The 26,311-nt window shown below is 43.5% G+C and overlaps 1 protein-coding gene across 1 annotated transcript in view; it reads right to left on the bottom strand.

The window, feature by feature from the left end:
- Window positions 1–8,835: 8,835 nt before the first annotated feature.
- The window catches only part of LOC124716810 (insulin receptor-related protein-like), a 162,128-nt gene continuing 144,652 nt past the window's right edge, over window positions 8,836–26,311 (bottom strand). The window contains exons 15-16 of the mRNA XM_047243360.1: window positions 16,767–16,958; window positions 8,836–10,584 (exon numbers count right to left, since the gene is read on the bottom strand). Of these exons, the coding sequence (XP_047099316.1) occupies window positions 10,267–10,584; window positions 16,767–16,958 (510 nt within the window). The 3' untranslated portion in view covers window positions 8,836–10,266. The remainder of the gene's footprint in view (window positions 10,585–16,766; window positions 16,959–26,311) is intronic.

Raw genomic sequence — 26,311 nt, 5'->3', positions numbered from 1 at the left:
GTGACTGGTAGCAGAAATTAGAAATAAATAATTGTATTCTTCGGCTAGTTCATTTTAAAAGGACCCATGGCATTGTAACAATTGGGGCAATTCCAAGTACGGCAGCTAACAGGCTCTATGTAATGATGTATACATGAAATGACACTTAAAACTTTGGAACGAAAAAAGCGCAGCAAAACAAAGGGTTATTACAGTACCTCCTTGCAGTGTCCGTTTCTGACGTCCCACAGACTCCAGAAGCCGAATGATAGACAGACTAACTGCATGCACAGCATTTTATTACCGCCTATCAAGCACTTCAAAAATATTTCGGTGTCTCGACGGTAACGTAAATTAACAGTAAATGTGAAGTGCGTGAGTGATGTTTAGAAAAATGAAGGTTTATTACACGTAGCCCTATCTCTACCTCATTCAGCTTTGGAACGGGTAATGCTCGTTTCACAATAATTCCCGCAAACGTTATGTAATTCTGACGTCACGTGCAATATCGACGAGTGCAAGATCGGCTATCGACTTTATGACAAGGAAGATTGACTTGCTGAAATTTAAGCTGTCCTCTTAGATTCCAGTCTAACTACTCACACCGAAGTCGCTACATATTCGGAAATAAGGAGACAAATGCTTGTGAGAAGAAAAAACACAAATTTTATTGCAGCTCGTTTAAGTCGCAGCATTTAAAGCTCTACTCTTAGGCTCTGTAACAGCAGTGAGTTTCTTCAATTTATTGAACTTTTATAAGTTGATGTGTTTACAGAGTGGACATGTATCTTTCATTTTTGACTTATTACAAGTTCATACAGGGGATAGGCAAAATGTGTGAACACCTGTACTTACTTGGGAATTGTTTATCAATAATAGGTTGGACTCCATTTGCCCATAATACAGCTGCGATTCTTCTTGGAATACTGGCATATAATGACTGTATAGTCTCTAGTAGTAACGGAATTTTGCTATTTGGGGAACAAAATAATTGATGATGGTCGAAGTAAAGAGGATATAAAATGTAGACTGGCAATGGCAAGGAAATCGTTTTTGAAGAACAGAAATTTGTTAACATCGAGTATAGATTTAAGTGTCAGGAAGTCATTTATGAAAGTATTTGTATGGAGTGTTGCCATGTATGGAAGTGAAACATGGACGATAAATAGTTTGGACAAGAAGAGAATAGAAGCTTTCTAAATGTGGTGCCACAGAAGAATGCTGAAGATTAGATGGGTAGATCACATAACTAATGAGGAAGTATTGAATAGGATTGGGGAGAAGAGAAGTTTGTGGCACAACTTGACCAGAAGAAGGGATCGGTTGGTAGGACATGTGTTGAGGCATCAAGGGATCACCAATTTAGTATTGGAGGGCAGCGTGGAGGGTAAAAATCGTAGAGGGAGACCAAGAGATGAATACACTAAGCAGATTCAGAAGGATGTAGGTTGCGGTAGGTACTGGGAGATGAAGAAGCTTGCACACGATAGAGTAGCATGGAGAGCCGCATCAAACCAGTCTCAGGACTGAAGACCACAACAACAACAACAACATAGTCTCTAGTGGAAAGTTACGTCACTCTTCGATCAGAATCTAACTCCTTTAGTGACGAGGGAAGCGGAAATCTGCCCCAGAGTCTCCGCCCCAATACCGCCCGGTAATGTTCAAGTCTGGGGATTGTGCTGGCCAGAGAAGACGCTGCAGTTCAGTTGCATGCTCTTTATACCACGATTGTACTGTCCTGTTTGTGTGATTAGATGCTTCATCGTCCTGAAATATGGCATCATTGTTGGGGAACTACATTTAAATCATGGGGTGCACCTAGAATACTCACGTAGCCATTGGTTGTAACTCGGCGTTTGGGACCAGCAGAATACCATGATATGGCTGCCCAAACCATCACACTTCCACCTCCATGTTAAAGCGTTGGAATCAAGCAATCAGGATTGTAAGCTTCTTTTGGAGTTCTCCAGATGTAAACCCGGCGCAATGTTGGAAATAACTAAAATGTTGGCTCGTTGGACCATATGACGTTTTCCACTGATCAGCTGTCCAGGATTTATGCTCCTGACATCATGTTTTACGCTTCTTTGCGTTGGTCGTCATCACTAATGGTTTCGGTATGGCAGCTCGTCCAGGAATAGTCGCTTTATGAAGCTCTCGGCGGACAGTGTCGATAGATACGGGGTCTCGAAGATGGCTGTTGAGCTAGGCAGTCACTTTAGCCGCCGTAGTTTTGTGTTGTTTTGACACAGTTCGTGTTAGCGTACGACCATCTCTGTAATGAAGTTTTGATTTGCGCCCACTATTACGTTTACACGATGATATCTTTCCATGTTTTGTGTAGGCTGTCATGACTGCTGAAACAGTTGCTCTTGAAACATTCAGTAAGCTGTCTTGGTTACTGATGCTCCAGTTAATCGGGCCCGCACACTCTGCCCTCTTTGGAACTCTGTTAGGTCTTTCACTGCACGTCCACGTCAGCCTCTGAATGCAAATACGAAGTGTGCACTACTCGTAAACAACCTGCACTGATGTCTAGTCCGTACTGAACACACACATTCCAGCACGACATGCCCCTTACCTGCGTTATTGACCGTCAAACACAACCATCCAACCACTGTTCACATTATTTTGCCTATTCCCTGAAGATATTGAAGTTTTTATGTATATGCACCACAGGCAGAGCAACAAGACTAGCATGCTGTCAAGAGAGGAAATGTGCGTTTTAACAGAGCATAGGAATTCTACATGTGTCCATTTTCGTGAACAAATTGTATGGTTTGTGAGCCAAAGGAAGTCCACAATTGCCGCTGGATAGCGTTAGGAGGGCAAATCACTTTAACCAGCTCTTGCCGTGTGGCGACAGCACTGAATCTTCTGACGTTAGATTTCCCACCTATCTGCACGTCAACGTTGGCTGTCTCTTCCCACATGCAGATGGCTTAAGACCGAGACCGCGTTATTTACACGGAGGTATAATATACCTCCATGGTCGTTTACCTACTGTGAGAAGTGGAGCTGGCAGAGACAGTTTCTCTTGTGTATATCTGACATAAAGCGTTGTTTTAAATAGCTGAGCAATGCACTGCATTAACCTTCTGTCTATAAGGTGGATTGGAAGGAAGTTAACAACAGAATCGGGTGGAATCTCACCAGGGGCGCCGACTTATGAAAAATATTGGGGGAGGGGGGGGGGGCATACTGGCGGTCTGGCCCCGGGAGAGTTTCTAAATTTTAGATGAAAAATAGTGAGTTTTAAAGTTTTTTAAGCATGTTAGAGTCATATGATCAAATTAGAACCACGAAAACTGGACTCTCGGTAACTCGACACTCCGGGAAACTCGACAAGTCCGACACATTTTTTGGTTTTGAAAAAAGAAACAAAACATAAACACGCACGGTATTTTCGCAAAAAGTTATTTAATTTAAAGTAATAATAATGCCTACAGACTATTACAGAGCGGTGAATATATAGCTCTGAAAAGACAGAAATTATATTTGAATAAATCCTAAACTATCATTAAAAGAATAAAACAAAATATTGTTGTCGCACAGTAATAGCACTTTGGTTAATAAGTGAAATAGCTAATTTAAGCTTACTCTGAATAAGACGCAGAGTTCATTAAATAAAAACAATATCTCAAAGATAATGCTTTAATACAGTTAATAAAGTTAATGTTGTTGTTGTTGTGGTCTTCAGTCCTGAGACTGGTTTGATGCAGCTCTCCATGCTACTCTATCCTGTGCAAGCTTCTTCATCTCCCAGTACCTACTGCAACCTACATCCTTCTGAATCTGCTTAGTGTATTCATCTCTTGGTCTCCCTCTACGATTTTTACCCTCCACGCTGCCCTCCAATACTAAATTGGTGATCCCTTGATGCCTCAGAACATGTCCTACCAACCGATCCCTTCTTCTGGTCAAGTTGTGCCACAAACTCCTCTTCTCCCCAATCATATTCAATACTTCCTCATTAGTTATGTGATCTACCCATTTAATCTTCTGCATTCTTCTGTAGCACCACATTTCGAAAGCTTCTATTCTCTTCTTGTCCAAACTATTTATCGTCCATGTTTCACTTCCATACATGGCTACACTCCATACGAATACTTTCAGAAATGACTTCCTGACACTTAAATCAATACTGGATGTTAGCAAATTTCTCTTCTTCAGAAACGCTTTCCTTGCCATTGCCAGCCTACATTTTATGTCCTCTCTACTTCGACCATCATCAGTTATTTTGCTCCCCAAATAGCAAAACTCCTTTACTACTTTAAGTGCCTCATTTCCTAATCTAATTCCCTCAGCATCACCCGACTTAATTAGACTACATTCCATTATCCTTGTTTTGCTTTTGTTGATGTTCATCTTATATCCTCCTTTCAAGACACTGTCCATTCCATTCAACTGCTCTTCCAAGTCCTTTGCTGTCTCTGACAGAATTACAATGTCATCGGCGAACCTCAAAGTTTTTATTTCTTCTCTATGAATTTTAATACCTACTCCGAATTTTTCTTTTGTTTCCTTTACTGCTTGCTCAATATACAGATTGAACAACATCGGGGCGAGGCTACAACCCTGTCTTACTCCCTTCCCAACCACTGCTTCCCTTTCATGTCCCTCAACTCTTATAACTGCCATCTGGTTTCTGTACAAGTTGTAAATAGTCTTTCGCTCCCTGCATTTTACTCCTGCCACCTTTAGAATTTGAAAGAGAGTATTCCAGTCAACATCGTCAAAAGCTTTCTCTAAGTCTACAAATGCTAGAAACGTAGGTTTGCCTTTCCTTAATTTTTCTTCTAAGATAAGTCGTAAGGTCAGTATTGCCTCACGTGTTCCAGTGTTTCTACGGAATCCAAACTGATCTTCCCCGAGGTTGGCTTCTACTAGTTTTTCCATTCGTCTGTAAAGAATTCGTGTTAGTATTTTGCAGCTGTGACTTATTAAGCTGATATTTCGGTAATTTTCACATCTGTCAACACCTGCTTTCTTTGGGATTGGAATTACTATATTCTTCTTGAAGTCTGAGGGTATTTCGCCTGTTTCATACATCTTGCTCACCAGATGGTAGAGTTTTGTCAGGACTGGCTCTCCCACGGCCGTCAGTAGTTCCAATGGAATATTGTCTACTCCGGGGGCCTTGTTTCGACTCAGGTCTTTCAGTGCTCTGTCAAACTCTTCACGCAGTATCGTATCTCCCATTTCATCTTCATCTACATCCTCTTCCATTTCCATAATATTGTCCTCAAGTACATCGCCCTTGTATAGACCCTCTATATACTCCTTCCACCTTTCTGCTTTCCCTTCTTTGCTTAGAACTGGGTTTCCATCTGAGCTCTTGATATTCATACAAGTCGTTCTCTTATCTCCAAAAGTCTCTTTAATTTTCCTGTAGGCGGTATCTATCTTACCCCTAGAGAGATAGGCCTCTACATCCTTACATTTGTCCTCTAGCCATCCCTGCTTAGCCATTTTGCACTTCCTGTCCATCTCATTTTTGAGACGTTTGTATTCCTTTTTGCCTGTTTCACTTACTGCATTTTTATATTTTCTCCTTTCATCAATTAAATTCAATATTTCTTCTGTTACCCAAGGATTTCTGCTAGCCCTCGTCTTTTTACCTACTTGATCCTCTGCTGCCTTCACTACTTCATCCCTCAAAGCTACCCATTCTTCTTCTACTGTATTTATTTCCCCCATTCCAGTCAATTGCTCCCTTATGCTCTCCCTGAATCTCTGGTTCTTTTAGTTTATCCAGGTCCCATCTCCTTAAATTCCCACCTTTTTGCAGTTTCTTCAGTTTTAATCTACAGGTCATAACCAATAGATTGTGGTCAGAGTCCACATCTGCCCCTGGAAATGTCTTACAATTTAAAACCTGGTTCCTAAATCTCTGTCTTACCATTATATAATCTATCTGATACCTTTTAGTATCTCCAGGGTTCTTCCATGTATACAACCTTCTTTCATGATTCTTAAACCAAGTGTTAGTTATGATTATGTTGTGCTCTGTGCAAAATTCTACCAGGCGGCTTCCTCTTTCATTTCTGTCCCCCAATCCATATTCACCTACTATGTTTCCTTCCCTCCCTTTTCCTACACTCGAATTCCAATCGCCCATGACTATTAAATTTTCGTCTCCCTTTACAATCTGAATAATTTCTTTTATTTCATCATACATTTCTTCAATTTCTTCGTCATCTGCAGAGCTAGTTGGCATATAAACTTGTACTACTGTAGTAGGTGTGGGCTTCGTATCTATCTTGGCCACAATAATGCGTTCACTATGCTGTTTGTAGTAGCTTACCCGCATTCCTATTTTCCTATTCATTATTAAACCTACTCCTGCATTACCCCTATTTGATTTTGTGTTTATAACCCTGTAGTCACCTGACCAGAAGTCTTGTTCCTCCTGCCACCGAACTTCACTAATTCCCACTATATCTAACTTCAACCTATCCATTTCCCTTTTTAAATTTTCTAACCTACCTGCCCGATTAAGGGATCTGACATTCCACGCTCCGATCCGTAGAACGCCAGTTTTCTTTCTCCTGATAACGACATCCTCTTGAGTAGTCCCCGCCCGGAGATCCGCATGGGGGACTATTTTACCTCCGGAATATTTTACCCAAGAGGACGCCATCATCATGTAATCATACAGTAAAGCTGCATGCCCTCGGGAAAAATTAGGGCTGTAGTTTCCCCTTGCTTTCAGCCGTTCGCAGTACCAGCACAGCAAGGCCGTTTTGGTTATTGTTACAAGGCCAGATCAGTCAATCATCCAGACTGTTGCCCTTGCAACTACTGAAAAGGCTGCTGCCCTTCTTCAGGAACCACACGTTTGTCTGGTCTCTCAACAGATACCCCTCCAGTGTGGTTGCACCTACGGTACGGCTATCTGTATCGCTGAGGCACGCAAGCCTCCCCACCAACGGCAAGGTCCATGGTTCATGGGGGGGGGGGGGGGGAATAAAGTTAATACAGTATACTTAATTCTTTCAGTCAAAAAGTATGAAAATAGCGGGTGTTAATTGAGCCTTAAACCCTAAAAATACTTAAGTATTTTAAAATAACTAATACAGTACTACAGTAATATAGTAGTACAGTACTAAACTAGTACTAACATTTCGAAACTGGAAATTTAACATTATGTATGTATTTAATTCTCTATTTTATAAAGATTTTTAATATTGCTCTAAATACCATTATTAGAGCTAGAGTGTCTTTAGAAGGGAGCAAATGTCGACCATCTGAGTGGATTACTGAATATGAAGTTGTTGATGACTGGTCGGATATCCAATTCATCTCAATTTACCGCTGAGGGCTACAGTGGGGGCGAAGACCCTCTGTCGTCCTTAGGTCCCCAATTCAATACATACATATACATCAGCTATTTTCCCAGTTGTACTAGTCAGATAAATATTTGCTTTGCTGATAATAGCAATATTACAGAAATTGCAGAAAAAACAAGTGAGCCCCTAGCAGTGAACGCAATTTAACAACTGAAGGAAACCTATAACTGGTCAATATGAAATAAAGCTATATTGGACCTAAAGAAAATGCCATGAATTTTAGCTTCAAGAAGGATAATGATACTGTAAAATTATTGTAAATTCTGAACAAAACGGTATATGTCAATCTCTAAACTTACAAATCTGCTTACAAATCTTTCCAGTCAAGAATGAAGGAAAAATTTTATAAAATATTAGTGCTAGAAAATGTTTGAATCTGTGGGTTCAGCAGGACTTGAACTGGGATTAGCATGTAAGTAGCATGTTGTAGTAACAGCATGCTATGGAGTGAGGCTTCTAAAACGCTACAAAAAGCAAACAAAGAACCGTGCAGGCAAACTACGCACAGTGCAGTTCACTTATCCACCGTGAAATCATTTCTGGTGGATTGCAACTCGGATCATAAACGTATTTCGACTGCAAAAAAAAGCACTGAGGATAATTTGTGGCCGTGAAGAACAGAATATCGTAAATCTCAGTTTACTGAGCTTGCCAATACAAATGTTCCATGTCTGTATATCGTTGAAACAATGTTATTCACTATCACATGAAAACCGGTAAACTAATGATACTGTGCAAAACATGATCAGAATAAGTGAAACAACAAACTCGTTTCAGTCTTTATTCATATTTATTTATTTTACTCATTCACTTTATTGACTTGATTTGCAGGTTACAATCGCATTTTCACAGCCGTTACAGGTACGTTATCACATTAGTTATATCACACATGTTTGCTCTCCTATGAGACAATAAATGTAAATTTGTAACATATAATGTTTTACATTATGCGGAATGACTATTTGACAAGTTAGAAATGTAGCTATTTTTCTATAGGAAATATAGCTCGTGTGAAGAAAAAAAGTCGTGAAATAGTCGAATAAATTGTCTATGATCGACAAATTGCGTTTCTTGTCATTGCTGACATACACTGAAAAGTATCTTTTCCTCTCAAATCAACACTTTTATATATGTGCTATTGCACAGCTCTTCTTAAAACAGGTACATAAATAGAGAAATATATTTATCTATTCTATGATAGCTACAACAAATGATTATTTTATGATATGAGTCACAAGTACGACAAGTATTTCTTAGTGCGTCTAGTCCATTAATTTGCGAGTAAAAAATAAGATTTACTTTGTTTGACACAGAAAAAATAATACAATTTATAGGTTTTGTGTCTTCAGTACTTAAAAAATATTGACACTTATAATACACAATTATCACATACATGATCTTTGTAAATAATACAGTTAGATAAAATTGCACATCAATCTTTTTGAAAATGAATGCATGTTCCTTAAGTACAAAAATATTTCTGGATATGTACTAGCACCAATATTTGAACCTCAAAATGCATTTTTTTGCAATTTGTTGATAAATGTACACTTCTAAAAGCAACAAATATTTTGATTAATGTTGTATTTCACATAAACCACAAGAAAATAATACAGACAAATTAAATAATACTAAAATGAAAGGCGCTTTACTCACTGTACTTGTGAAAATAACTGAAAAATGAGAGTGAGGAATAAAGTTTATGATAGTTTGTATCCTAGCATCGTGGTAGGAGACCCATGCACAGATTGCGCCTAGGTCATCGCTCGCACGAAATGACTGGTATGATTGTCTTGTTGTGTGCATGGATATCGCATCTACCACAAACCTTTGAATAGCTGTGGGAGCAATGCATACAGCATGGTTCCAGATACCTACAGATACCTAACATCTCCTGGCTAGGTCAGTGCCAGGAAGTTAAACCAGTGTGCATGCTGCAGTGTGCAGTTAGTTTCGATACTGGCAGATGGCCATAATAATGTCATCCTACTTTTATACAGCTCCTACTAGTCAGACATGGTGTTCTAGTGGTAAAACATTTGCCTGGAAACTGTGAAATCGAGTGATCTAATCCTGGTTACATTTCGGATTTTCAGTCTCTGTTTAGCCTTCACTAGTCAGTGACGTGAGGATTCACCAGAAACGCAACGTGGTTGGGAATCTGCGTTAAACTGTGGTTTCCTGTACCCCAGCTGGGATATTTTACGGACATGCAACGTGCTGAAGTGGTGACAAACTGAAAGGCTCACACTGGTCACTGAGCCACAGAGCCATTACAAAGATAGGAGGTATGTAGTTAAGGGTGAACAGAGTGTGTCTCATCAAGGTCTCTCTGTACGTAGCCATATGCGGAGGGTGCTGGGACCTCTGTTTTTTGTTGGTTCCATCTGAGAGACCTGCAGCAGCCTCATTGTGGTGAAAGGACAAGAGATTATTTGGAGAATGTCTTGTCCAGATCTCCTGGAAGATAACTGTGGGAAAAACTCTTATGTTGTGTCAACTCTGCCTAGAATGTTGTGGTCTCTTTGTGACGGCTAGATACCCCTGGAATGTCTGCAGTCAGGCCTACACATCACAGAGATGTGATGTGACGAGAGGTGGTCAGAAAAGTGGGCTGTCAAGTTTTTCTGATAGGTAGCCATACAGAGTAGAAGCAGTGCTGTTGGATCTGTCAAAAAATGAAGCGACCCCTCCAGTGTAAATGGACACTTGTAAAGGTATGGTGGTGAGGTCTACGGTACCAACACACAGATGGGAGATTATGTAGCAAAACGTGATCAGAAGAACGTCTCATACAGGTTACCCTGCTGGAAGAGCATCAGAGAACTTTGCATGATGTCAGTTCTGGCAATGTCGCTGTAGTAGACGGATACCCTGGTATGGGGTGAGGCTGGTATTGTCACATAGATGGGAGCCACGTAGCTAGCAGTGATCAGAAAAGTGTCTCGTCGAGGTCTGGCGGCAGGAAGCCGTACACGGTGGGCGGTGGAGACCTCCGCACAGTGTCGGCCCCATCCCCGAGTGCCACGGCAGCCTCGCTGTGGTAGAAGGACACCTCCGCAAAGTCCGGGCCCAGACCGCCACCCAATGAGTCCAGCGAGCGCACCAGCTGCAAGAAGGTGGGCCTCAGCGCAGGCGACGTCTGCCAGCAGGCCTGGCACACCGCCCACACTGCGGGGGCGGCGTCCGGGGGCCGCGGCAGCCGGCCGCCGCCCAGCACGTACGACAGCACCTGCTCGTTGGACAGGCCCTGCAACACAGCACGAGCACACTGCTCTGTAGTTGTTATCAAGAACAGCCCACCGCATTACCATAATTCTGTAACTCCTGTAGCAGTTTCAAACATACGTGATATTTATGGCTCATTGCAAACTTCGTAAAATAATGCTTTACTACCAGCAACATACGAGGGGGGACCCAAAAATAACCGGAATTTCTTTCTAGAAAGCATATACTTTATTGTTTTCAAATACAATCTTAATCTCCTTCGAAGTACTCTCCATTAGCATTCATACACTTGCCCAAACGTTCATTCCAGTGTTCGAAACACCTTATACATTCGTCCTCTTTGATACCTGCTAGCACTTTCATGACATTGCGTTCTACGTCTTCCACATCCCCAAAACGCTTCCCTCTCAAGTCTCTTTTCATCCTCGGGAATAGGAAGAAGTCCGACGGTGCTAAATCCGGCGAATAGGGCGCGTGGGTCAAGGTAGTCGTCTTCGTTGAGGCCAAAAACTGGCGAACTCTGAGAGCCGTGTGCGTGGGAGCGTCGTCGTGATGCAAGAGCCACACGCCAGAATCCCACAAAGCCGGACGTTTTCGCGACAAACTTCTGCGAAGCCGTTTCATAACCTCCAAATAGAATTGTTGGTTTACTGTTTGGTTTTCAGGGACAAATTCAGAGTGTACGATCCCTTTGATGTCAAAAAAACAGATCAACATCGTTTTCACATTCGATTTCACTTGTCGAGCTTTTTTTGGTCGAGGTGGGCAAGGTGACTTCCATTGTGATGACTGTTGTTTACTTTCTGGATCGTATCCATAGCACCATGACTCATCACCTGTAATGATTTTGTTGAAAAAATGTGGATCATCTTTGAACGCGTCCTTCATTTCGAGACAGGCTTCAACACGACGATCCCTTTGATCTCCGGTAAGAAGTTTCGGCACAAATTTTGCTGCCACTCTTCGCGTCCCCAAATCGATGGTCAAGATGCGCTGAATTGAGCTCCAGGACAACCCGGACAAGTTGTCGAGTTGGTCGATTGTCCTGCGTCGATCTTCACTGATGAGATCACGGATTTTGTCGATGTTGTCTTCGCTTCGAGCAATTGAAGGTCGACCGAAATGGGGCTGATTTTCAACCACCAGTTTTCCCTTTTTAAACCGAGAAAACCATTCGTACACTAAGAGTATGGTCTTTGTAGGCTGTCTGAATCATCGCAACAGTTGCTGCTGCGTTCTTGCCAAACAAGAAACAAAACTTCACTGCTACACGTTGTTCATAAGAACTAGCCATTTCCTCGTGTCACATCTGCACTGTACGCACACTCAAAGAACTGCCAAACAAACCACACTTCTCACTGTTGGGTGACGCCACGTGGCAGAATGACTCAGCAGAGCTTCTACTACAAACCTCTGGCGGCGCAACCTCCTACTACAAGTACACAATGTGCAGCATTACGATTCCGGTTACTTTTGGGTCCCCCTTCGTAATACTGTTTGGATCAGGTAGTCCTATAACATCTAGAGGGAATGGTGATAAGGTGGTAATATACAAAAAAAAATTAGAAAATCCCCGATATTATTATAGAATACATGGTTTTGTCGTCACTAGGATGATGATAACAATCGTGCTAATATTTAGCTCAAACTTTTAGTAGATTAGATCCCACATTTATAAGCAGAATACACTGGAAATATACAGAAACAAATACAGGATAAGTCAAAAAGGACTTTGCAACTTTGTAATTATATAGAAGTTTACTGACACAAGTTACAGAATCGGTGGATGTGTCATTTTGTAGCAAACAACCTCAAATTTGATTCACGTAGTGCATCAGTACCACATTCCGCCACCAGGAGCACTAGTGTAGTACACACTTAAGATGGCTAGCTGTGCGTTTTTGTTTCATGAAACGAACTCTCCAACAACTGTTCGGCGTAAATTTCGCCGAGATGGGATGGTTTACTTCCATCACGACGGGGCAAGACTTCAATTCCTCACGAAAGTTAGAGGTTTCCTTGATAACCGGTCGGTGGATTGGCCGTAAAAGGCCAGTCGCATGGCCACCTCACTGTCCAGACATGACACCACTGGATTTATTTCTCTGGGGTCTTACTACAGAGCAAGTGTGTGTTCCTCCCCTACTGAACAATTTAGCTGACCTGAAAAATCTAATCCACACTGCCACTGCTCGATTTGCTGCAACAGGTGTGGGAAGAAACTGATTACTAGTGGGATGTTTGCCACTTCACAGGTGGTAGTCACATAGAACCAAAACGACTCTGAAATTTGAGGTTTTTTGCTACAAAATGACACATCTACCGATTCTGTCAGCTATATCAATAAATTTCTATGTTATTCCAAAGTTGTAAAATCCTTTTTAACCCACCCTGTATAACTCTGAAGAACCTAAACAATAAAAAATATTGTATTCACACGTTTTTGTATTATGAAAAGTCGTAAACATTCCTACTCATGATTACATAAAGAATGTCATTTATAAATGGGGATTCGAGGTCTCGGAAGAAAGCAGATGGTATGAGGGTGAATCAGAAAGCATTTCCCCTACTTTTTTTTAGCCAAATTACGGCTGTAAATCCAAAGTCCACGTATCCATTCCCAGCGGTGTATCTTTTTTAGACCATGGCAATAAAGTAGCCTTATTCGTCGGTAGCTCCACGCTACGGCACTGCTGTCAGTTGTTGAAGATGGCGGTCCATGCATAAGAGCAACGAGGTGTGATTTGTTTTCTATGGAAAAAGGGACAAACGTCTAGCGAAATCCACAGGGCTATGCAGCCCACGTATGGGCAAAAGCGCTTCCCTTTGGGAACTGTGCGGTGGTAGTGGTGTGAGTTCGCAAAAGGCCGTGGAGGCGTGCATGGCAATGAACGTTCTGGGAAGCTGCATTCGTTGCTGACGACAATATTTCCCATGCGGATGTAGCGGTGAAAATGGATCAGCCTGTGCATCACAAGGACATTTTCTGAGAGCTTGGCATTTCGTATGGGAGTGTTTACCACATCGTCCACTGGTCCTTGGGGTACTGGGACGTTTCATATTGATGGGTGCCTAAGCAGTTGCATGACATGATGAAAGATGGTATGTGGTATGGAGTGAAACCTGGTAGTCAAGGAAGGCAGGATTCGGTTGCGATTGTGGACGGGGCCGCAATCAGTTACTATTGCTTGGCTTTTTTTTTATCACACACAATTTATTTAAAATCAACAACAAATTAAAATAATGGCAATAATTTAAGAATTGTTTCACGGCTGAAAGCCTTAATGGGCACAAATTAAGAATTGTTTAAACTTGTTGTAACTTACAATTACAGTTATTAAAATATAAAAGACAAATCACCAACAATCTTAAAGCTCACTGCTAAAATGCAGTTATCAAATTAGGATTTTAAAACAAGTAACCATGCTCACGGCTGAGGACCTTAATGGCAATAAAGTAAGAATTGTTTCATGGCTGAAGGCCTTAAACGCCAAGAATGGCATTTATTAAAAAAATTAACAATCATTCTGTCAAACAGCAATGCAATAGTACAATTTAATTTAAAAGACAGGCAACTGATCACCAAACAGGTGAAACAAAATGATAACAAACTTGGTAGCACAGCCGTTTAACTTGCTGTAACGCCAAGAGTGGCAACTACATTAAAAAAATTTAGAACATACAACAGAACAGCAAGTATAATAACAAGGTTAATTCAAAAGAACAAGCAACTGATCCCCAAACAGGTGAGACAAATGATGGTAACTTGGTAATACAATAATAAAATAATAACACAATAATAAAACACAAGGGCCAGTCACAGACGGTGCTCCAGGAATCGACCTCTGAGTAGGTCAGGCCATAAACACTTTCGCAAGCAATGAGAAAGGCAGCAAGAGCTGCATTCACATCTCAAGATGGTAACTCAGACTAGTGGCAGTCTATCGAATGCCTAATGCTGAAGCTACCTAACATCCGACAACAAATGCAACGATGGAGCAACACGCCAAGGGCTCTACGTCCTCAGAATGCTGTGTTTAGAGCATCCAAAAGGAGAAAGGAACCACTACTACCAGATCAGGAGAAACACCAACCGACCAACAAATCAAAGAAACTGTCCAAACTACACGCCTTACCAGACAGCAGCGGCAAGGCGAGGAAACGTACCCTGCCATTACATACAGTAACCTCTAGGGCAGGTAACTGGGGCGTTAGCGCCACCAGGTAGGAAAAATACCGCTGCTTGAACTTAGCAAACAGTAAAACATAGAATGCAGCAATTAGTAATAAGAAGTCGGCGAAAGCTAGTCAGATCCACCTTCCCCATGTACTCCACTCGCTGCTTTTCGTCTCGGCGACACTGCGAGCAGCAACACGAACCCAAGTCACTGGAGAATCGCGAGATCTCACAATGATGGAGGTTTCACTACTCGGATTAAAATCCGCTAGTTGGATCCGGTTGACGACTAGGTCGAGTACACTCGCGACCACTGCCCTTCCATCCGGCTGTGCATGCGTACTGCCAGTGGTCGCAGCGTGTTCTCACACTGCACTCGTCACTCCTCCGGAGTCCCCAGCCAAACTGCTTTCACACATGGCCCGGAAGAACAACCACGTCATCCCAAAGATAGGGCCACAGTTACTACACATCGTTAACGCCACTGCTGCCACTAGAGGACAGCCAACGCTTTCGTAACCAAGTGGCGCCAACCAACACAAGAAGAAGACAAACAACCGCAACCATGTCAACTAATCGATACAGTCTGGCCCCCAACAGAGGACGCAAACCTACAACAGCACCGATGGAAGCCGCAGCACAGCTCACGGAGGATGACAGTTTCCTGTGCCGCACTGTTACTGGCGACCAAAGGTGGATACTGCGCTTCGCGCCAGAATCGAATCAGCAAGCATGCTGTGGGAACACCAGTCTTTGCCTCTGACAAAAACATATTATTCACTGCCATTTATTGCGAATATGGTGTTAAGGGTTTTATGAGACACTGCCACGCCTATGGGCTGCCATATGCAAGAAGTGCCGAGGACATCTCAATATGGACAACGTGGTTAGCCTTCACAACATTGTGGGGCCACATGTGGCAATCAGAATCGCCGACAAGTTCCAGTCATTTCACTGGAAGAGTTTCCACCACCTACCATACAATCTGGAGCTTGCCTCTAGTGATTTCCACGTATTCGGTGTGCTGAAGAAATTCCCCACAAGACAGTGAGTCACTTGCAGTGACGAAGTCAACACAGCAATCAAATGATGGTTCCACAGTCAGAGGAACGAATTCTACCACAGAGCCAGATCAAATTTAGGGCTGCAGTGTGACAAATGTCAGTGTGGGGACTATGTGGAAAAATAGTATAAGATAATTATAATTGTAACTGCCTGCATGTACCTAATTTCAGCTTATAAAAATAGCAGCAATAACTCTCTGATACTCCCTCGTTTGGATAAATAACAGACAATGACAGGTAAAATATAGAATAAATTTCCTTCATGAAAGCTTCTGTAAGTAGATATGTCTAGTAATTGTATGTGAGCTTGGCTTGGCAGAGTGTAGATGGACTTACCTAGTGGGGCTGCTCTGGTGGCATGGACATCTATGAGGAGAGCAACCTGTTAAGGCTGTTAAGTCAGCTTGGAAGTCCTCCTGAGACAAGCCTACCTGACAGGACTCCCTCAGCTAGTGTGCAGATCTTGCTGAAATAGGGATAGCTGACATGATTGTCTTGTGGAGATCTCACTGAGATTGGTTTACCTTGCAGGGCTACTTTGCTAAATTGAGATATTCCTACCCAGTAGGATTACTCAGCTAGTGTGGAGATCTCGCCGAGATAGGCTAAACTGATATAGCTGCTCAGCTCGTGTGGAGATATGTCAGCTCAGCCTGCATGGATATCTCTCTGAGAAAGGCCCACCTGGTAAGGTTGTTCAGCTAGTAAAGGGACCTCACTGAGACGGGCTTATCCTGTCTGGTTTTTCACCTAGTATGGAGATCTCCATTGGATATCTGGTAGGGGTTACCAGTAGGGATTCCCAAAGATAAGGCTACTTGATAGGGCTGTTGAGCCAGCTTGCAAATCTCCCTGAGGAAAACCTACCTGGTGGGTTGTTCATCTGGTGTGGATATCTCCATGAGATGGGACTATATTGTGGGGCTGCCCTGGCAGACAGGAGATCCTCTGAGATGGGCGTACCTGGTAGGGTTGCTCAGCCAGCGTTGAGATCTCCCAGAGGACTACGCCATAGCTCCAGACGTCAGACAGCGAGCTGAAGACGCCGTCATGCAGGCTCTCAGGCGCCATCCAGCGCACAGGCAGCAGGCCCTTGTTGCTCTTCCTGTAGTAGTCGTTTTCGTACACGTCCCGTGTCATCCCGAAGTCTCCAATCTGTGGACATACAGCTCGTGACAACATGACAGAAGTACTCACTGTTGTAGCCGTCTTCACAAATGAAAACAGAGCTACTTAATTCTTGGAACAGGGAAATATGAACAATAACAAGTATTTAAGCCAATGTTATTTGTTACTACAAATAATCTGACTCGAGAGAGTGCAGTGGGGGCAACGAATAATTAATTGACGAGGTGTGACTGTCTCAAATGATCTACATCTTTATGTATACTCTAAGTTTTGTTTGTAAAAAGTCATCAATCGTTCTAATGATCTGACGTTGTTCTCAATTTTTGAGTCTAGTACTTATCTTCTCATGCTTACGCAGCTATTACATTTAACACGATCGTAATCTGTTTTGCATATTCCAATTTTTATCTGCCCATTGTATCATTCTCCCTCTCCTGCTCACTCCACGACTAAGTCATTTATTCCTAGATACCGTAGCAATGTTGCGCTAACTCTGGTAAGGAATTTGTATAGACCTCTATCCTCACATATCCTGTTGGTACTTCTGACTTTTCATACTATATCTGCCACATTATTTTTAGTATTTAAATTGCGTTTTGGTTCTTCTGGTGGTCAGTTTCACTTCCATACACTGCTGCCCTCCAAGAGATGCTCGTTTGGGAACTTCTACCTCATTTCCATCCAAATATCTAGTGTCAGTAGAGCTGTTTCATTGCAGAAAGCTTTCTCCACCTGTGTTAATCAATTTTTTCTGTTGTCTTGTTTGTTTAATAAACAGAAACATTTATTCAGTGTTTACACCAATATGTAGTTCTCAGTGTTGATGTTAAAGAAGCTGTTATTTTCCTTTCTACTACTCTTCACGACTTCTGTCTTCGCATTGTTTATCCTTAGGCCTGTGCGATGGTAGTGCCAGCCTGTTTCACCAAACTGTTTTTTAGGGGCTACACATGTGGATGGACATGGCTATGAGAAGGTTGAGATGGTCAGAGTAGATGATAGAGAGAAGGGATATGATCCAAATATCTAGTGTCAGTAGAGCTGTTTCATTGCAGAAAGCTTTCTCCACCTGTGTTAATCAATTTTTTTCTGTTGTCTTGTTTGTTTAATAAACAGAAACATTTCTTCAGTGTTTACACCTATATGTAGTTCTCAGTGTTGATGTTAAAGAAGCTGTTATTTTCCTTTCTACTACTCTTCACGACTTCTGTCTTCGCATTGTTTATCCTTAGGCCTGTGCGATGGTAGTGCCAGCCTGTTTCACCAAACTGTTTTTTAGGGGCTACACATGTGGATGGACATGGCTATGAGAAGGTTGAGATGGTCAGAGTAGATGATAGAGAGAAGGGATATGAGGGGATGAATAAGGAAGATGGGGCAGAAGGGAATAGAGAGAGAGGGGGTCGAGGAAGGGATGGATAGATATAGTGGGGAAGAAAGTTAGGGAGAGAGAGAGGGTCTCCCCCCTCTCTCTCTCCCTACACTCCTGTACATTCTCTCTGTCCATCTCTTCCTCCATTTCTCTAGAGAGGGTGGAGGAGGGGGTGGATATAGTGGGGAAGGAAGTTAGGGAGAGAGAGAGGATCCCTCTCCTTCATCCTCTCTATAGAGAAATGGAGGAAGAGATGGACAGATAGAGTCTACAGAAGGAGGAAGAGGGGGTAGACATACTGGGAGGTGAAGATGATGGACGGAGAGGTGAAGAGGCGATGGACAGAGTGGGATGAAGTAAATGATCAGAGAAAGGGGGAGGAAGAAATGAATAGAGAGAGGGAGGAGGAGGAAAAGATCCAGGAGGGAGGTGGAAGATTTAGTGGAGCAGTGTGCAGGTGGAAAAGGAAGAAGCTGGAAGTTATAGTTGGAGATAAGGGGCAGAGGAGATGGACATATAGAAGGATCAGAAGGAAATGAAAAGACAGAGAGAATGTGGAGGAGGAGATATATGGATAGAGTTGGTAGGATGAGATCGACAGAGAGAAGGAGGGATGAAGAGGTGTGCAGAGAGGTGGGAGGAGGAGGTGTAGGTAATATATGTACTGAGTGATTATACATCAAAGCTACAATGGAAAGGTTATTGTGTCCTCCTAAACCACTGCAGCGATTTCAACTAAATTGAATTCATATACCACTTGCTGTATGAGAATCCGCACTGTCAGGGTTAGAACCTTCTAGTTCCCATGAGCAGAGACATGGGAGAAAAGCGTTTTCATCCCTGACATGCAGGCTGCCCTCCAGAACACGTGGGTTGTGAGGGTAGTACTGACATGCCTTGCAGGGGCTACATATGTGGATGGGCTTGGCTGAGGACACAGTTTGCGGGGGTGGGGGATGGAGTGTGAGAGAACGAGGAGGATAAAGTGGACAGGGATTGGGGAAGAGGAGTTGAATATGAAGACAGGGGAGAGGGCGTGTTGTATGGGCAGTACAGGCATGAATCGCAGGGTCTACATGTGAGGATGAGCACAGCTAGCAGTGACTAAACGAATTTTAAGAGACAGGGAGAATGAGGTGGACAGAGAAATGGGGTAGAGAAGGTACACTGACAGAGAGGGGGAGGATATGATGAAGAGAGGGGGGAGCAAGGAATGGACAGGGAGAATGTAGAGGACGAGTTGAAGAGAAAGGGAGGAGGGGATGGACAGTGAGAAGGACAAGGATGAGACAGAAGCAGGAGGAGCAGGAGACAGAGAGCGAGGGAAGAGAAGGACAGAGAGAGTGGGAGGAGGAAATCGACAAAGAAAGGGAGATGAAGGGGGAAGATGAAGGAGGTAGGTGGAAGTTGTAGGCGTATAGTGGGCAGGTGGAAAAGCAGAACGAGGGAGGAGGAGATATATAGCTTATCTGACTTTTCTTGAAACTACGGCTTCTACTATTGCTTGGTATTCATCTATGGAAATTCGAAGCTTTGTGACGCTCGCCAATCTATTCGAGCTGACACTAAGTGACACTGCACTTGCCATTACCCGCTGAGCCGCTTCACCTTGTGCTGTGACATCTATTTAATTTAATTTCATAATCATAGCTACAAAAAAGTACCACATATGAATATGAACGTCATCGTAATGCGCTTTCACGAGACCTTGTTACTTCCTTGCGTCATTTCCAACGCAGCAAGCGGCCAGTTTGTAGAGTGAGCTGTAAATGTCAGCACTGTCGGAGATTTAGTCCCGCAATATTCCTCTCACCGTGACGGGCATTAAGGCTTACTACCCCGTTCCCCACATTTTCTGCTAAGATGATGTGGCTAAGATGATGTGATACACTGTTGCTGGCTTATGGCTGAAAAATTGCAGTCCACCGTAATGAATTTACGTGATTTTGCTGTATTCAACAATCTTCAGTTTCCTTTTTATCATATTAAGAATTTTTGCTGTTTTACAGATGAACATAAATTGAAAATACTTTCAAAACTGCAAGCTTTCAGTCATAGTTTGTAGGTGTCACATACCAGGCAAAGGATCGGCAGCCGTTTGGAACTCTTACCGAAATGAAATATGAATCAAAAGCAAAATTATATATTTAGGTATACCAAACTACACGATGGCCCTGCGGCCTCCCCTCTTCTCTCACACTTCTCTCTCCTTCTAGGGATGGTGGAATGAAATGAAATGACATGTCAAGTGGCTAGCGCCTCCCGTCGGGTAGACCGGTCGCGTGGTGCATGTCTTTTGAGTTGACACCACTTCGGCGACTTTGGTGTCGATGGGGATAATATCATAATATGATGATAATGAAGACTACCTGAGCGGAGAAAATCTCCGACCCAGCCGGGAATCGAACCCGGGACCCGTTGCACTGTATTCGGCCGCGCTGCCAACTCAGCTATCGAGACGGACTGGGGATGTTAATTACGCCCATCTAATTAAGCGAGTAATGAAGCATTTTTCGTTAGTTTTAGAACATTATTCTATACTTTCAGTAAATATACACTCCTGGAAATTGAAATAAGAACACCGTGAATTCATTGTCCCAGGAAGGGGAAACTTTATTGACACATTCCTGGGGTCAGATACATCACATGATCACACTGACAGAACCACAGGCACATAGACACAGGCAACAGAGCATGCACAATGTCGGCACTAGTACAGTGTATATCCACCTTTCGCAGCAATGCAGGCTGCTATTCTCCCATGGAGACGATCGTAGAGATGCTGGATGTAGTCCTGTGGAACGGCTTGCCATGCCATTTCCACCTGGCGCCTCAGTTGGACCAGCGTTCGTGCTGGACGTGCAGACCGCGTGAGACGACGCTTCATCCAGTCCCAAACATGCTCAATGGGGGACAGATCCGGAGATCTTGCTGGCCAGGGTAGTTGACTTACACCTTCTAGAGCATGTTGGGTAGCACGGGATAAATGCGGACGTGCATTGTCCTGTTGGAACAGCAAGTTCCCTTGCCGGTCTAGGAATGGTAGAACGATGGGTTCGATGACGGTTTGGATGTACCGTGCACTATTCAGTGTCCCCTCGACGATCACCAGTGGTGTACGGCCAGTGTAGGAGATCGCTCCCCACACCATGATGCCGGGTGTTGGCCCTGTGTGCCTCGGTCGTATGCAGTCCTGATTGTGGCGCTCACCTGCACGGCGCCAAACATGCATACGACCATCATTGGCACCAAGGCAGAAGCGACTCTCATCACTGAAGACGACACGTCTCAATTCGTCCCTCCATTCACGCCTGTCGCGACACCACTGGAGGCGGGCTGCACGATGTTGGGGCGTGAGCGGAAGACGGCCTAACGGTGTGCGGGACCGTAGCCCAGCTTCATGGAGACGGTTGCGAATGGTCCTCGCCGATACCCCAGGAGCAGCAGTGTCCCTAATTTGCTGGGAAGTGGCGGTGCGGTCCCCTACGGCACTGCGTAGGATCCTACGGTCTTGGCGTGCATCCGTGCGTCGCTGCGGTCCTGTCCCAGGTCGACGGGCACGTGCACCTTCTGCCGACCACTGGCGACAACATCGATGTACTGTGGAGACCTCATGCCCCACGTGTTGAGCAATTCGGCGGTATGTCCACCCGGCCTCCCGCATGCCCACTATACGCCCTCGCTCAAAGTCCGTCAACTGCACATACGGTTCACGTCCACGCTGTCGCGGCATGCTACCAGTGTTAAAGACTGCGACGGAGCTCCATATGCCACGGCAAACTGGCTGACACTGACGGCGGCGGTGCACAAATGCTGCGCAGCTAGCGCCATTCGACGGCCAACACCGCGGTTCCTGGTGTGTCCGCTGTGCAGTGCGTGTGATCATTGCTTGTACAGCCCTCTCGCAGTGTCCGGAGCAAGTATGGTGGGTCTGACACACCGGTGTCCATTTCCAGGAGTGTATATGGTCACATTTCCATTCCAAAAGTATTTTTACGTCATCAGATCTGTTCTCTAGAGCATTACCCATATTTTTTTAAACCATTTAGAAAGTCACTAAAAACAGGCTACCGGTATTTACGGTTTATTTAAATGGTAACACCCCTAACCTTAGTATTGAATGGATGGTACAAATGTTACATTTACTGTCATGCAACGCAGTATGATTAAATTAACCCAATTATCTGTCCGTGCACGGCAGTGCACAGGTAGGAATACGTTCAAAAAAGCCGCGCGTAAAAATGCGAGTCTTCATGCTGTCATATCTCTTGTTCTATTGATCACAGACATAAGGGGTCAAGTGTTTTGTATAAACCTTGACCTAGCGACCATATGTATACCTATCGGAAGAACGGGCACACTGTAGTTACCCTATAAAAAATGGTTCAAATAGTTCTAAGCACATTGGGACTTAACATCTGAGGTCATCAGTCCCCTAGACTTAGAACTACTTAAACTTAACTAACCTAAGGACATCACACACATTCATACCCGAGGCAGGATTCTAACCTGCGACCGTAACAGCTGCGCGGTTCCGGACTGAAGTGCCTAGAACCACTCGGCCACAACGGCGGGCTGTTACCCTACAGTACAGGCTAAAAATTTAAACATCACACACTTCCTCCAGCGTAGCAATTTGAGCGAACCGGTTGTTTCTTTTGCGTTAGGTGTGGTCTAGGGTTGATATTAGGTGGTTTATAAAAGCACTATATGGTCCTGGGCGGTTCCTGATAAAATCGCAAAAAACAATGACTTTTGGGTACGAAAAGAACCATTTGTGGTGATGTCCAGTTCTATAATTCTTATTCATGTCAGACCGTTTAAATTTTTATCATACGTTCTTAACGTGATGTCCTCGGGGAACTTCGAAACTTTTTTCGTTGTCATTAGCCGTTACCGAGCTCCAGATGTTCTAAGTTACCGTACTTATGCAGAAAACAGCAAAATCCGTTTTCAGCCGGTTTTGCGTCGTGAGCCACAGCTGTCTAAATAACTAACAATTGCAAATGGCTCAAATTTTCACTGCACATTCTGGTGACATTACTCTAGAACATAATACTCCTGTTTTCGAAAAACTGTGCCTACTATCGAGATACAGCCGAAAAACCACGACATTTGGGTGCTAATAGCACGAATTGTGGGGATGGACACTTCTATAATTTATATGCATGGTAAATAGTCGAAATTGTTTCAAAATATGTTCTTAAGATGATGTTCTCGGGGAACTTCGAAACTTTTTTCGATAACATGATCCATTATCGAGATCGAGAGGTTCAAAGTTACCGTAATTATGCACTTAAAATCCGCGCGTTAATATAGTGTCAGAGGTGTAACTGTAGTTTTAACCGACGTAGTGAACACATCGCAAGTATTACAGGGCCATCGCAAAGGTTATGTGGTCACCAAACTATGCTTTTACTCAGCATTCTTTCACCAATAACACTTAATGATGCGCTGTCTCTGCCTAATGTGCACTTCACGCCTATATCAATATGCCCAGAGTGGTATTGCAGCGACAAAACATGGGCTAAAATCAACCTTTACATGCCCGAAAAGAACTTATAATGACTCCCAAAAATTATGTAAAACTAGCAAGTCCCCAGATTCAATGAAATATTTATAACAACGTTTTTACTCTTAAGATACAAATCACAAGTTGGAGATGAACTGTGTCGATGACCAAAGTATTCATAAAAATATAAAGCAAACGATTTTGTGTTAACATTTTGTTATGTGTAGTTATTTGCTGTTTATGTGTGTCAAAGTGTATAAATGTGGCGAAGTATATAAACTGTCAAAACTTTACTGACCTATCAATTTTTTTTAATTAAATGAGACATCCTGTTGTAGCAGGGGAAAAGAAGGGAACCAGCAGAAAAGCGCTCCTGTCGGACCACAAAAAGGCGAATATGTTCCTCTTTAAAAGACCCTGACAGAAAATTGGGAATCAGCTGCCTCAGTCGTCATTCTGCCTTCCTCGCCAAAAATTTTGGCATGCGAACATGTTTGCGCTTTTTGTGCTGAAAGAGAGTACTAGAGAGATAGGGTCGGTGGAAGAGAAATAAGACAGTGCCGGGTGGCACAGAAAAAAAGAGGAGACAGTGATGGTGGAGAGAGGAAGAGGAACTGAAAGAGAAAGAGAGATAGATGAAGACAACAGTAGTGGGAGGTGAAGAGAGAGTGGTAGTAAAAGAGAAGGAGTGGTGGATGGAGATAGAAGCAGTAGGAGCAAAAGAGAGAGCAGACAGTCGAAATGAAAAACACAGTTGTGTGGAGACCACAGATAAGCTTTAGGGCTCTGGACCACCTCAGACTGGGGACGGTCTGTCGGTACAGTGTTAATGGTATCTTGGACCGAAATTTTAAACAAGTGGGCACAGAGTCTGTCACCATGTCAGTTAAATTACACATGTTACTCAAGACATTTCTACATATATTAAAATGATAGTTGATCCATTTCTGTGTTTCTTAATTTAGTCTTATCTTACATATACATCTGTATATTAATCTCACTGTTTGTACCTGTTTCGGCAATTGAATATGTGTGTGTGTTTGTCTCTGTGTCTGCATGATTCCAAATATCCAGTCCCCGTGTTTGTGTGTATGCTCTTGTTTGTATAATTCTCTTATAACATACATGACACATTGTTGGTTATGTCATTCAGTATGCTCCAGACGTCCCGCTATCGTAGAATTTGCTCTATATTGTCATACTCAGTTCAGGTTCTTTATGAGTGTGTGAGTCTGTCACCATGTAAAGTGACATGCTCAGGAGTTCTTAGTTCTTCACAAGAACACATGGGTGTTCAGCCGAGACTAAAGTAACTAAAGTGTTCTGGGTATGGACCATGGCCTGCAAGGTAATGGACCATGCCACATGTGAGATCTACATGCTTTAGCCTCATGCGTTCCTTGATGTTTGGGAAAAAAGTGTAGATGCAACGCCCCTTTTCAGTCGAATCCCATTTTCGCTGGCAAGTATCATTTCGCCAGCAGTCTAGTAGTCGCTTTTCTATGATGTTCTCTTCTGTAATTTCAAATGCCCTGGCGCATCTGCTTTTCTTCAACCAGTATGCTGCTGCTCTTTGACAGATGGGGGCAGTTGTAGCCGAGCGGTTCTAGGCACTACAGTCTGGAACCGCGCGACCGCTACGGTCGCAGGTTCGAATCCTGCCACGGGCATGGATGTGTGTGATGTCCTTAGGTTTAAGTAGTTCTAAGTCCTAAGGGACTGGTGACCTCAGATGTTAAGTCCCATAGTGCTCAGAGCCATCTAAGCCATTTGCAGAGATGGTGATGTCAATGGTTCACACTCTCCCATCAGCACGCATAGTGATTCCACAGATGTTATGCCAAAGGCCCCCTACGCCCCGAGCAGAATACTTGTTGGGCCATATATCACAATGATTTTATGTGTTGCAAGCCCCGAGACACACAGCCAACGACACTGCCATGGGGCCCATTGGCCCCTATAAGATAGCACGCTGGCCACTGCACTCCTCCAATGGGTGACAGCTGCTGCAGCACTGGAGGCATCAGCTGTACCTCAGCCGCCCCTGCCTTAGACGCCGAGCCCAGAAGATGTCACTTGCAGAAGCAGTGGTATTATGCCACCACTAGGCGATGCCGTGCTCTGTCAGAATTGCAGGACATAACGCACACACATGATGGAGGAAAATGGACGCCTCAGTCAGACTATCACTAACACTTTAGAAGCACAAAACAAACCTGCCGACTCGAGGTTTATTGCAAGTACAAGTCCTAGTGATTCATTTGCTCGATTTACTCACAGGAGGATTAGCCGAGCGGTCTAGGGCGCTGCAGTCATGGACTGTGCGGCTGGTCCTGGCGGAGGTTCGAGTCCTCCCTCGGGCATGGGTGTGTATGTGTGTGTTTGTCCTTAGGATAATTTAGGTTAAGTAGTGTGTAAACTTAGGGACTGATAACCTTAGCAGTTGAGTCCCATAGGATTTCACACGTTTTTTACTCACAGGAACCTAATGTGTAG

Source organism: Schistocerca piceifrons, chromosome 9 (genome assembly GCF_021461385.2).
Source record: "Schistocerca piceifrons isolate TAMUIC-IGC-003096 chromosome 9, iqSchPice1.1, whole genome shotgun sequence".
In the NCBI taxonomy this organism is placed as follows: Eukaryota; Metazoa; Arthropoda; class Insecta; order Orthoptera; family Acrididae; genus Schistocerca; species Schistocerca piceifrons.
The sequence above is the reverse complement of the archived record's forward strand: the minus strand, read 5'-3'. Positions and strand labels throughout refer to the sequence as shown.